This window comes from Anolis carolinensis, chromosome 1 (assembly GCF_035594765.1).
Source record: "Anolis carolinensis isolate JA03-04 chromosome 1, rAnoCar3.1.pri, whole genome shotgun sequence".
Classification (NCBI taxonomy): Eukaryota; Metazoa; Chordata; class Lepidosauria; order Squamata; family Dactyloidae; genus Anolis; species Anolis carolinensis.
The window spans coordinates 302,568,356-302,580,976 of NC_085841.1; the positions used below are offsets into that span (position 1 = coordinate 302,568,356).

A 12,621-nucleotide genomic window follows, 5' to 3' on the forward strand; every position below is an offset into this window, starting at 1 on the left:
GTGTTTTGAATGTGATTTTCCTGCTTCTTGGCAGGGGGTTGGACTGGATGGTCCGTGAGGTCTCTTCCAACTCTATGATTCTATGATTCTAGGTGTAGATTCTCTCTGTTCAAGGAGAAAGTGTCCTGCTGCTGTCCATATTGCGAGAGAAAAGAGATGCTGAAGTTGATGGTGGTGATGATAAGGTTTTCAGTAGTGGTAAAATTGTGTATACTCCTCTTTGGAGTTTGAACCTGTAATGTTTATATTGTGAGTGGGTTCATGCATTAATCCCATGCCCTTTGCTTCTGCCATTGTCTGTATGTAGCTGGAGAGAGGTCAGCAGTGCAACTTCCCCTTGTTTCTACAGCTGCATATATGTGACAGCAGAGTCCCTGAATGTTTGACCCATTGTGCTCACCAATGAAATGTTGCTAGAGATTGGGGGCTTGGGTCCCTTCCTTCTCCTTTGCCATGACCACTGCCTTCTCCCTACTGGGATGTGAGGGCCAGCGTGGGAGGATTGCCCTCTCCAACATTCAATGGAGACGGCAGAGAGCCAGTTTTCCTTGGCCTCTCTCAGCTGTGAGTTTGTTCAGCCCTGATGGAGTGCAGGAGAGGTGGGGGTTAGTTAATGAGGGAGAGGGGGTTTTGTGTGGGATAGGGGAGAGGAGAAGGAGGGGGAGACATGGCTGAAAGCTGTTAACAGATTTGCTTTTTATGGAGTGCAGGAGTTCATTAGTGGACGCAGTCCAGATGGCTGCAATACGTTCATGAAATGTGAGACTCCTTGGGGATCAGGAGCGCTAGCGAGGCTGTGGGGGTGGGAGGCTGGAGGGATGGTATTTCAGGGCACTTCCCAAGCACACACCTTAAACCCCCCCCCCTTCCTTTTGCTTGCATTATTCTGGTTCCTGCAGACCAGGGGAGTAAGCTTTTATGACAGGATTTCATTGCATAACTGAGGAAAGTTTTCACTTTTCCCTATGTATGCAATCACATGTGGAAGGGGCAGTTGTGTATGCACATGCATGTGCATATACACACAGGCTTTTATTTTCTAACTGACTAGTCAGTTGTGGAGGAGGGCAGAAGCACATGCAAACAGGTCCTTGAGGTCTTATCTAGCTGTCAACTGCTAATCTCTCATCAATCCCAAGGCACTCCTTCCCAACATGTTCTTCTGGCTTCCTGTCTTGTCTCTACTCCTTCAGCCCCTGAGGCAGTGCTTGTTGCCATAGATCCTAACCACAGACACTTATGGGAGCCCCTTTCTGTTCATTGCAACATATGTGCTTAGATGTTCTAGGCTAAGCAGCTATGCTTTTCTTTTGCCTCTTTTGCTCCTCAGTTCAAATATAAGAAAATCCACATCCCCTGGATTCTTCTTCACCACCCTGATATTTATAGAAAGTCATACATAGATTTTAAGCAGATGTAGAAAGTTGCATTTGGCACATAATAATAATAATAACAACAACAACAACAGGAACATGCCCTGGCAGAATATGCAAAGCAAAGTGAAGAACCTGCTTTGATTGAAGTCAAAAATCAAAAACTCCTCAAAGCACAGCAGACAAAAAACCAGTACAAGAAAGCCGCACTACAAACTAGAGCTGACAGCTGGCACAACAAAACATTGCATGGAAAGTTCCTTGACAAAATTGAAGGAAATGCTGATAAGGAGAAGACCTGGCTATGGCTCACGAATGGGACCCTGAAGAAGGAGACAGAAGGCCTGATCCTTGGAGCCCAGGAGCAAGCCATCAGAACAAATGCAATTAAGGCCAAGATCGAAAAATCATCTGATGACCCAAAATGCAGACTGTTTAAGGAAACCGACGAAACCATTGATCATATCCTCAGCTGCTGTAGGAAAATCGCACAGACAGACTACAAACAGAGGCACAACCATGTGGCCCAAATGATTCATTGGAACTTATGCCTCAAGTACCACCTCCCTGCAGTAAAGAACTGGTGGGATCACAAACCTGCAAAGGTTGTGGAAAATGAACACGCAAAGATACTGTGGGACTTCCGAATCCAGACTGATAAAGTTCTGGAACACAACACACCAGACATCACAGTTGTGGAAAAGAAAAAGGTTTGGATCATTGATGTTGCCATTCCAGGTGACAGTCGCATTGATGAAAAACAACAGGAAAAACTCAACCGCTATCAGGACCTCAAGATTGAACTTCAAAGACTCTGGCAGAAACCAGTGCAGGTGGTCCCGGTGGTGATGGGCACACTGGGTGCCGTGCCAAAAGATCTCAGCCGGCATTTGGAAACAATAGACATTGACAAAATTACGATCTGTCAACTGCAAAAGGCCACCCTACTGGGATCTGCGCGCATCATCCGAAAATACATCACACAGTCCTAGACACTTGGGAAGTGTTCGACTTGTGATTTTGTGAAACGAAATCCAGCATATCTATCTTGTTTGCTGTGTCATAATAAAATAATAATAATAATCAGGCCTGTAGCGAGGGGGGGGGGGGTCAGGGGTTCAACCCCCCCTGAAATTTTTCAGGTTATAAAAAAAACCTGGTTTACTCATGAATTTTAACTGGTTAACCAAATCCCCATGCTAGTCTGTGAGACGCAAAACATTAAGAGCCCCTCCAGGCACTATCTCAAGCAGATATTGACAGGTTTGTAGCGGGGGGGGGCCTAGGGGTTCAACCCCCCCCCCGGGGGAGAAGAGCGGTATATAAATTAAATAAATAAATAAATAAAAATAAATTTTCAAAATCCCTCCCGAAATTTTTTTTCTGGCTATGGCCCTGATGGTAATAATAATAATAATAATAATAATAATAATAATAATAATAATAATAATAATAATAATAATAATGAAAAGCTAATCTTCACATGACGTGGATTGACTACAAAAAGGCCTTTGACTCACTCCCACACAGCTGGATCATCAAGTGCCTGGACGCCATCGGGATTTGTAAAAACGTTGGCACCTTCATTGAAAACATGATGGAGCACTAGAAAACTGAACTGTTTGTTGGAAATGAAAGCTATGGACTTGTCAACATCAGAAGAGGAATTTTCCAGGGAGATTCATTGTCCCCTCTGCTTTTCATTATTGCCATGATCCCTCTGTCAACAATCTTACAAAAAACAAATCTCGGCTACCAAACATCTAAGAATTCTCACAAAATTTCACATTTGATGTACATGGATGACCTGAAGCTATATGGGAAAACAGAAACTGAAATTCAGTCTCTGACCAACACTGTCCGAATTTTTAGCACTGATATCAACATGGAGTTTGGTTTGGACAAATGTTCGACAGTGGCATTGAAGAAGGGAAAAATCATTGAAAGTGAGGGCATCAACATGCCCAATGGCCAAACAATAAGGTGTCACCAGCCAGAGGCCTATAAATATCTGGGCATACTACAGCTGGACAACATCAAGCATGAACATGTGAAAACTGTGGTCAGCAAAGAATACACACAAAGGGTCAGAAAAATTCTCAAAAGCAAGCTCAATGGAGGCAACACAATCAAGGCCATAAACACCTGGGCCATACCTGTCATAAGATATACTGCTGGCATCATAAACTGGACACAGATGGAACTGGACAATTTGGACAGAAAAACAAGAAAACTCATGACCATTCATCATTCACTGCACCCTCGCAGTGATGTTGACCGGCTATATCTGCCTAGAAGATCAGGGGGCAGAGGACTCCTACAAGTAAAACAAGCAGTCAAAGAAGAAGAACATGCCCTGGCAGAATATGTAAAGCAAAGTGAAGAACCTGCTTTGATTGAAGTCAAAAATCAGAAACTCCTCAAAGCACAGCAGACAAAAAACCAGTACAAGAAAACCACACTACAAACTAGAGCTGACAACTGGCACAACAAAACATTGCATGGAAAGTTCCTTGACAAAATTGAAGGAAAAGCTGATAAGGAGAAGACCTGGCTCTGGCTCACAAATGGGACCCTGAAGAAGGAGACAGAAGGCCTGATCCTTGCAGCCCAGGAGCAAGCCATCAGGACAAATGCAATTAAGGCCAAGATCGAAAAATCAGCTGATGACCCAAAATGCAGACTGTGCAAGGAAACAGATGAAACCATTGATCATATCCTCAGCTGCTGTAAAAAAATTGCACAGACAGACTACAAACAGAGGCACAACTATGTGGCCCAAATGATTCATTGGAACTTATGCCTCAAGTACCACCTGCCAGCAGCAAAGAACTGGTGGGATCACAAACCTGCAAAAGTATTGGAAAATGAACATGCAAAGATACTGTGGGACTTCCGAATCCAGACTGACAAAGTTCTGGAACACAACACACCAGACCTCACAGTTGTGGAAAAGAACAAGGTTTGGATCATTGATGTTGCCATCCCAGGTGACAGTCGCATTGACGAAAAACAACAGGAAAAACTCAGCCGCTATCAGGACCTCAAGATTGAACTTCAAAGACTCTGGCAGAAACCAGTGCAGGTGGTCCCGGTGGTGATGGGCACACTGGGTGCCGTGCCAAAAGATCTCAGCCGGCATTTGGAAACAATAGACATTGACAAAATTACGATCTGCCAACTGCAAAAAGCCACCCTGCTGGGATCCGAAAATACATCACACAGTCCTAGACACTTGGGAAGTGTTCGACTTGTGATTTTGTGAAACGAAACCCAGCATATCTATCTTGTTTGCTGTGTCATACAACGTCGTTGTGTCAATAATAATAATAATAATAATAATACAATAACAACTTTATTCTTATATCCCGGCACCATCTCTGCAAAGGAACTCAGCATGGCTTACATAGAGACAAAGCCTAGCATAAATAAAAGTTACAAGGTAAACACAATTTAGAAACATATAAACAATATTATTAAATCAGTTAAAACCAGAAAGTAAAAACATCATAAAATCAAATCAATCGACATCATACCTTGAATATAGGACACAAGCTTGTCATGAGAATTTAGATAACTTACTAGTTCTGGTTAAGTTTAGATTTCTTGTCTCTTTACTGCCAAATTGTTTTCAAGTGTTCTTTGAACACTCATATGTCTCTCACTCCTTGGTTTGACAGCTTTACCCCACTGTTCTTGCATACTTTTGATGTGTTAATGAGAAAAAGTGACACTGGATGGAGACAACAACCACCCATCTCTGGCCTTAGAAATTATGTAGAGCATGGAAATAAAAGCATTACCTCTCATTTCTTGGACACCTGTATCATCTACAGGTGTATAAGGAAAAGAGGGATTGACATAATAAGTACTCCGTATAACAATTTTCCATTTATTTTTCAAGCTCACTTCCAAATCTTATGATGTCTACTTTTCAGGCTAAAGTCAAATATGTGACAAGTCACAATAGAGCTGCTAAAGCTGGAAGATGAGATCTTATATTTCTTCAGACAGACCATCTATGACTTGTTCTGTCTGAAGGACCCAGGCTATCTGCAGGACAATAGCTTCCCCTTTTGAACCTCCCCACATGTTCAGATCTTTAGAGAAACCATTTTCATGGTTTCATCACTACCACAGCCACATTTCGTGAGGCATGATAGAGTGTCTTGGTGGCTGCTCCTAAGGTTATGGAACCCACTTCCCCACAGAAGCCGCAGTGTTGCCCTTCTGCTGGACCTATTTGATTCTGGCTGGTTTTTGGGGCAGGGCCAAGCGGCCGCATGACGCATGTGCAGTGGTCGGAGAGGGTGCCCCGCCCATCTCACTGTTCGGACCGCCTCTGGCAGATGGGCGAGATGGGCGGGGCGCCCTCTCCGACCACTGCGCATGCGCCATGCGGCCGTTTGGCCCCGCCCCATATCCTCGAAGGATTCGGGGCAGGGCCAAATGGCCGCATGGCGCAAGCGGCCACCCATCTCACTGTTCCTCCCCTCAGTGGGGCCGGCGCCGGTTTACCGCTCGATCCTGCCGCCTGCCTCGGGTAGGGTCGCCAGAGGCCCCGGCAGGTAAGAGGCCTTCCTGCCTCCGCGGCCTGGCCTGGCCTCCAACCAGGCCGCCCCTCTGCCCCTTTAAGGACAGGGAAGTGATCCTGGCCTGCGCCTGAGGGCTGTCTCCTCCCCGCCAAAGACACCTTCCCAAGGAGGTTTGGGAAGGTGTCTTTGCTGGGGAGGAGACAGTCCTCAGGCGCAGGCCAGGATAGTTTCCCTGTCCTTAAAGGAGCAGCAGGGCGGCCTGGTTGGAGGCCAGGCCAGGCTGCAGAAGCAGGAAGGCCATGCCTGGGCGGAGGTGCCTCAACAGTTGCTGAAGGCACCATCCTCCAGCCTCAACTGCGCCCCATAGAGGATGGTGCCTTTGGCAACTGCCTAATTTGCCTTGTGGTTGAACCACCCCTGGTGGGGAGGAAGCTGTCCTCTGATGTATTTTAGATTTGTTTTATGTCTGTTGTTGTCCTTAACATAATAATTCCCTTTTATGGTATTTGCAATACAAAAACTTGTTATGTTTTAGATGTGTCTGTTTTTTTAATTGCATTGTGGTCCGTATTGGGTCCTAATATTGGGAGAAAGGAAGGACATTGGAGATAAATAAATACATGTTTTTATTTCTTCAGGGAGACACGCCCAAGCACAGAGCCGAGAAGGCAAATGACCCTGACCTGGCTGCCTACCTCGAAAATCGACAGCACTACCAGATGATCCAAAGAGAGGATCAGGAGACAGCAGTGTAACGCTCAGCAGTGTGCCTTACCCCTGCCTAGGAGAGCAGACTGGCACAAGAGCTTGGCCAGCTTTTCCTTGAATACCTAACAAGGAGAGGAAGAAAAGTTTGGTTTGGGCTAAGCCACCACATGGTTATTTATTAGTGTAATGGATGTTGAACAGTGCTGACTCCATTTGTTCCCACCACCACATTCCAGGGATGGACTCCACCACCTAATGTTTCCTTCCTACCAGCCTCCAGGTCCAGTTGAGGGTCATGGCTTCTCCTTTCAGAGTAAAGGGGGGGGGGCTTGTTTTCCTTCAACCACCACAGAGCCCCAGTTGTGAGGCCCTATCACCTCACATATGATGTCTCCAAAGCACAGAACCTGCAGCCGTTTCAGGCTGTCTGCTGCTCAATCTCATTTAACCTGGTTCCTAGCAGTAGATGCTGCCTTTTCCAACAGTTTCACCAGTAGCAGTGTTTGTTGTCCTGATATGCCCTGTAACGGGAGGAATACTAGCACAATTCTGGGGACATAGTAGAATGAAGGGCTGGCATGCTGGTGATATATTACAACCCTGCCTCTGTTACCCACACATCATGGTATTGAGGGACTCACACAAATCTTGAGTTACAGTCACATGGGCAAGCATTGCTGGAACCCAAATCAGGTCATACACCATTCTATCATGCTTTCCAGAGCAACATATCCTCTGCTTTTCCCTTTGGTTCATTCATTTTGCTCTGTTGACTCCTTGTTGTGTGTCCTGTACTATGAGGGGTGCTTATGTAACAGGATGGAAGTGCCTGGTGTGTCCAGGGAACATTGCGCCCTCTTTAGAGCAAGCTGTTTCAAGCTGACTTTTGAGCCTGCTGGACTAGACATTTCGAGCAAAGTGCCTCTTCTTCATCTTTCCTTCTTTCCAACTTCTCCCTTTCCTCCATTCTTACATACTGCTTTTCCTCTTCCTTTCACACACACTGAGTTGGCAAATAGCCTATGCGAATATGAACAAGAGATGTTTAGGTAGCACTGTGTTGGCTCAGATGGTGTGGTTTCAAAACTCACCCTTAATAGGCTACCACCTAGTTAGGAATTAAGGACTCTTTCTGAGCCATTCCCTTTATGTTTTAGGGTGGTAGGTAGGATTGACTGTTTCATACACTGGGATCAAGGGAGTAGAGTAATCAACCAGTGTTAATGCCATACACTGTATCCATTTATCCAGGGATTAGGAAGCTGCCAGTGCTAGCAGTAAGAGCTAGAAATGTTTCTGCATAGCCACCTAATTCCTTACTTCAACAGGAATGGTCTTTGCAGTTCATTCCTAAATCCTGTCTGTGCTTACATACATTCAACCTCATGCATTTTCCAGCTGAATTATTAGAAAACGTATCCTTTATACTATGCTGTGACCAAATAGTCCTTCACTTTATCCTAAAATCTTTTCTTGCCAAGGTCTTTGCCCCTTTCCTTTCTTTCTTTCTTTCTTTCTTTTTTGTTATGCTAAAAAAAACCTCATTGTTGGAGGAACCTGTGCTTTGTTAGGGCCAGGCACATGTACTGAGAGTCATGTTCTCAATAGGGAAGCCTATGTTTGCTCTGAGGTATTCTGAATTCATTGCATTTAACCAGTTTGCATATCAAGCTGCTGTAAAGCGAGTTTCAGTTACCCTCAAAAGATGTTGAGCAACCAACTAGTCTGGTGTTGAATCCAAATGGTGGAGAGGGTTAGTCACTATATGAGGGGGGAGCTCTGATATGTAGTTTTACAAGCTTAAAATCCTAAGAACAGACTGACAGTGAACAGAACATTTATGATGAGTTTTAAGTCTTGAATTTGTGGCAAGAATATTTAAATTTCAGTACATCTGCAAATTGATCTTAAACAATTGGGAAATGACTGGCTTTCTATGGGATATGATCAATGTCAGAGTGCAAAGAAAAAGAAACTGGGATTCTGTCAAAGGAGTGTTTGCCTTCAAAGTCATGGTCAAACTGATGGGGAAAGTTAGTCTGCACACAAGACTAATCAATGTTTGTTTACAATAACTTGAATCAGCAGGAATGAAGTGCAAAGACTGATCTTGATTTGCCACATTTTGAAACACTCAGCATGATTAGGGTCAGGAGAGCAGTGCATTTTATCCAGATACCATTCTCCATTAGGGAATGATTTGAGCCTGCCTGAAAGTTTGTCTTCCTTTCAGACTGACTTTACTTTTTGTACCTAATGCTCTCATGATTTGTGGAGCTTTTGAGAATTCTCGATAGCAGCTCCAAGGCTTCAGTGCATATCTGTATGACCATTTGGGACTTTATTCCTCCTATCTACCTATGTCCTGCTCCATATGTAGAGATAGCATCTCATAACAAAGATCATACAAACAAGCGTAACTACAGTCACAAGTCCTAGAAAGAGGTGGACATGACTACACCAGACGTTCATTCAGATACTGTAACCTGTGTGACATTTTTCTTGTTTTCCTCTCCAGAGATGTAGAAAAAGCATACAAAGCTCTTCAGGCAATTAAAGTCCATATGCACTTTGTAGACTGAGTTAGCAGGTCTTTGTTTTTAGACATCTGCCATGACCAGTAAAGGCAACCTCCTTTACTGGCGGGCACTGCAGATCATGGGGAAGAGCATGTCTTACAATCTTAGATCAGGGATAGGAGCTCTTATGATGATGTTGGATTGTTAACTCCAACAATTCCTTACTATATTGGCTGGGGCTGATGAGAGTTGCAAACTAAACAACATCTGGAGCAGGCCTACACAACCTATGGCTCTCCAGGTGCTTGTGACTCCCAACTCCCAGAAGCCCTAGCCAGCTTGTTGAATGGTCAAGAATTCTGGGAGCTGAAGTCCAGAGTACTAGGAGGGCCACAGATTGTGCAGAGCTGATCTGGAGGGCCATAGGTTGTCCAGGCCTATCTTAGATAGTCACACGGGGCCTCACAGTGCTGTGGTAAGATTCATATTTAGGTCTTTTTAATTTGTGCAAAATTGTTCTTCTATAGCTGGATGTATAGGCCAGCCTCCTGGAAGCTTTTATACCCCATGGGCCTGCTGTCTCTTCTTCCTTCCTTTTATATGTTGTCTTAAACTTTGTACAGGTAGTTCAAAAGCACACTGATTTCCCCAGTTTCTATGTATGTGTGTTTGTGCACGCGTGCGTGTCCTAAGCTGAGTTGCTGTGCAATTCAAACCTTGGCTTATTTTACTCTGAGGGGGAGGAGTATGTTTGAGGGTGAATCCCCCCCTCTTCCCGTGCAATACCTACTTCCTCTTCCCCTAGAATTTAAACCATTAGGACACTTTTTTGATTGTATTTTTTGTAACTGTGTTGGGAGCTTGTGCTTCCATTGGCTTTCCTCTTGGACAGTTTAAATGTTTTGTTGAATTTTGCCATTAAAATATATGACAGACATTTTACTTCCTCTTTGTGCATGTCTCTATATATGTATGAAGGTGATGTCTATAACTGAAAAAGATAATCTATGATATGCATAAATCTAGCTGGTAATCAATGTTTGATTGGACCTGCAAATTGTTGGGGGTTTCTTTTTAGTGGTTCTGTTAATTCGAAACCCCATTCTTGTAGATATCATCAATTTGAGTGATTATTAACCTGTTCATAACTGACCTCAAGTTTGGGGGGGGGGGGGTGAGTAGGAAGGTAACCAAACCTGTTGGTGACAAAATTTAAGCAACATAAACAGTAATAGATTGCAAGCAACTACAAAGACAACTCTCCAAACTAAGAAATGAATGTGTTTTTGAAGGTTTTCATGGCCAGAATCACTTGGCTGCTGTGAGTTTTCCAAGCTATATGTCCATTTTCCAGAAGCATTCTCTCCTGACGTTTCACCCACATCTATGGCAGGCACCTTCAGATTGTGAGGTCTGCTATGTTCGAAACTAGACACATTAGCATTGAATAGCCTGGCAGCTTTCAAAGCCTGGCTGCCTCCTGCCTGAGGGAATCTTTTGGACAAGAGGGATCCTCTCACCTCTGCAGGAGTCTACCATATACCATTCAGCTGTGGACAAGTCTAAAAGGGACCACCAAACGCAACACCCAAACATGAATCAAGGAACATGAAAGGCACAGCAGACTAATTCATCCAGAGAAATCAGCCATAACAAAGGACTTGATGAACCAATAATAATAATAATAAACTTTATTTATACCCCGTCACCATCTCCCCAACGGGGACTCGGGGCGGCTTACATGGGGCCATGCCCTGAACAATACAATATAAAACAACAAATCATAATGCATTAAACAATACAATACAATAAAAGAAAATATACACTACAGTAAACAAAATCAAAAGAACAGTAGAACAATAAAACCAAGGGCGGGCCACATGAACACTAGGTTAAAACCAACCTGGACATAGCATATTATTTGAGAACACAGAAATGTTGGCCCACTCTAGCAACCACCATGTCAGACTACACAGAGAAGCCACTGAAATCCACAAGCATGTAGACAATTTTAACAAAAAGGAGGAAACCATGAAAATGAACAAAATCTGGCTGCCAGTATTTTAAAAAACTCTAAAATCGGGACAGTAAATAAAGAACAATGCTCAGAAGACAGGGGAATTCTAGACAAGAAACAATCAGGGCCAGGTAACACCTCCTAACAAAGAATTCCCCTAGGCAGGAAGCAGCCAGGCTTTGAAAGCTGCCAGGCTATTCATGGTGGCCAATTGCAACATTCACACTTGCCTCAAACAGACAAGAGTTCTTTCTTCCACCTGGAACATTCCACAGATATATAAACCCCACTTGCCTAGTTTCCAACAGACCTCACAACCTCTGAGGATGCCTGCCATAGATGTGGGCAAAATGTCAGGAGATAATGCTTCTGGAACATGTACATACAGCCTGGAAAATTCATCTAAAAATTAATCTTAAAATGGCATATGATATTCAGTGCAAGAAACTGTAAAGTGATATCCCTTGACATTTATACCTCTCCCTCTTTCATTTGGCATCAACCATTTATTTGGGATGCCACCAGATAAAATCCAGGGAGAAGCTTGTTATGAGAACAAGCCATCTGCTCTCCAGTTTGCTTCAAGATGGGTACTCTCCCTGATGTTCTTTGGCATATGTGGGGTACTAAGCTGCTCTTACCAAAGTGAAGATGTGAGTGAGGAGAGAAAACATATTCTTGCATGTGGTCTTTCATCAATTTAAAACTGGCAATATGACAGGCAGGCAAAAAGCCACTGCCTCCAAACTCCTGAGATCAAAATCTTCATTCTTGAATTCCATTTTTTCAATTCTTTTTTACTCTTTCCAGCATCCCTTCCCCCTTCCTACAGCTATTGCTTGAATTCTCCACACAATAATCCTCACCATCTTTACTCTAAAGTAAGGCATGTTTATTTAAGCAAGCACTTGCCTCCAAGTAAATGTACTTTAAATTGCAGCTGCAATCTAACATGCAGAGAAGACAATTCCCTACTTAACTGAGGTGATCAGCTTTATTCTTGAAGTATAGTGCAGAGACTCCCTGAAGGCTTTAACATCAATTTTATTCTGGCTACAGGCTCCTAAGAGCAAGCTTGAACATATGAATCAGACTTTCCCTTTCATTTGTAATAGATTTACTTGTTCATAATATAGCTTGGAATTTTTAATCAGCAATGTTTAGTTTGGAACTCCTCAAAAGAACTCTTTGGCATCCACTCTACCCCTGTCCATAAACTGCCTGGTCATATCTCCTGAAAGGATATGTGGTTTGAAAGTTAAGGCCAAGGTCTGCTTGTAATTTTGGTCTTAGTTTAGCTAGCTGAGTCACGTGTTTTTGAATATCTCATTTCCTCTGTCTGACAGTATTATTCTTTGTAAGAAGATGAAAATTCTAAAATAGTCCCATAGAAACAGTTATTCTGAGAGCAGGGATGCTACTTAGAGGCCTCCCCGTTTAAAAAAAACTAAATAAATCTGGAAAAACAG

At 43.4% G+C, this 12,621-nt stretch overlaps 1 protein-coding gene across 6 annotated transcripts in view; it reads left to right on the forward strand.

Moving 5' to 3' along the window:
• dgkz (diacylglycerol kinase zeta) overlaps positions 1-10,077 on the forward strand; it is a 186,108-nt gene extending 176,031 nt beyond the window's left edge. For all 6 annotated transcript variants that reach the window (XM_062967948.1, XM_062967950.1, XM_062967947.1 and 3 more), the window contains one exon: positions 6,547-10,077. In XM_062967948.1, the coding sequence (XP_062824018.1) occupies positions 6,547-6,663 (117 nt within the window). In that variant the 3' untranslated portion in view covers positions 6,664-10,077. The remainder of the gene's footprint in view (positions 1-6,546) is intronic.
• The last annotated feature ends 2,544 nt before the right edge of the window (positions 10,078-12,621 follow it).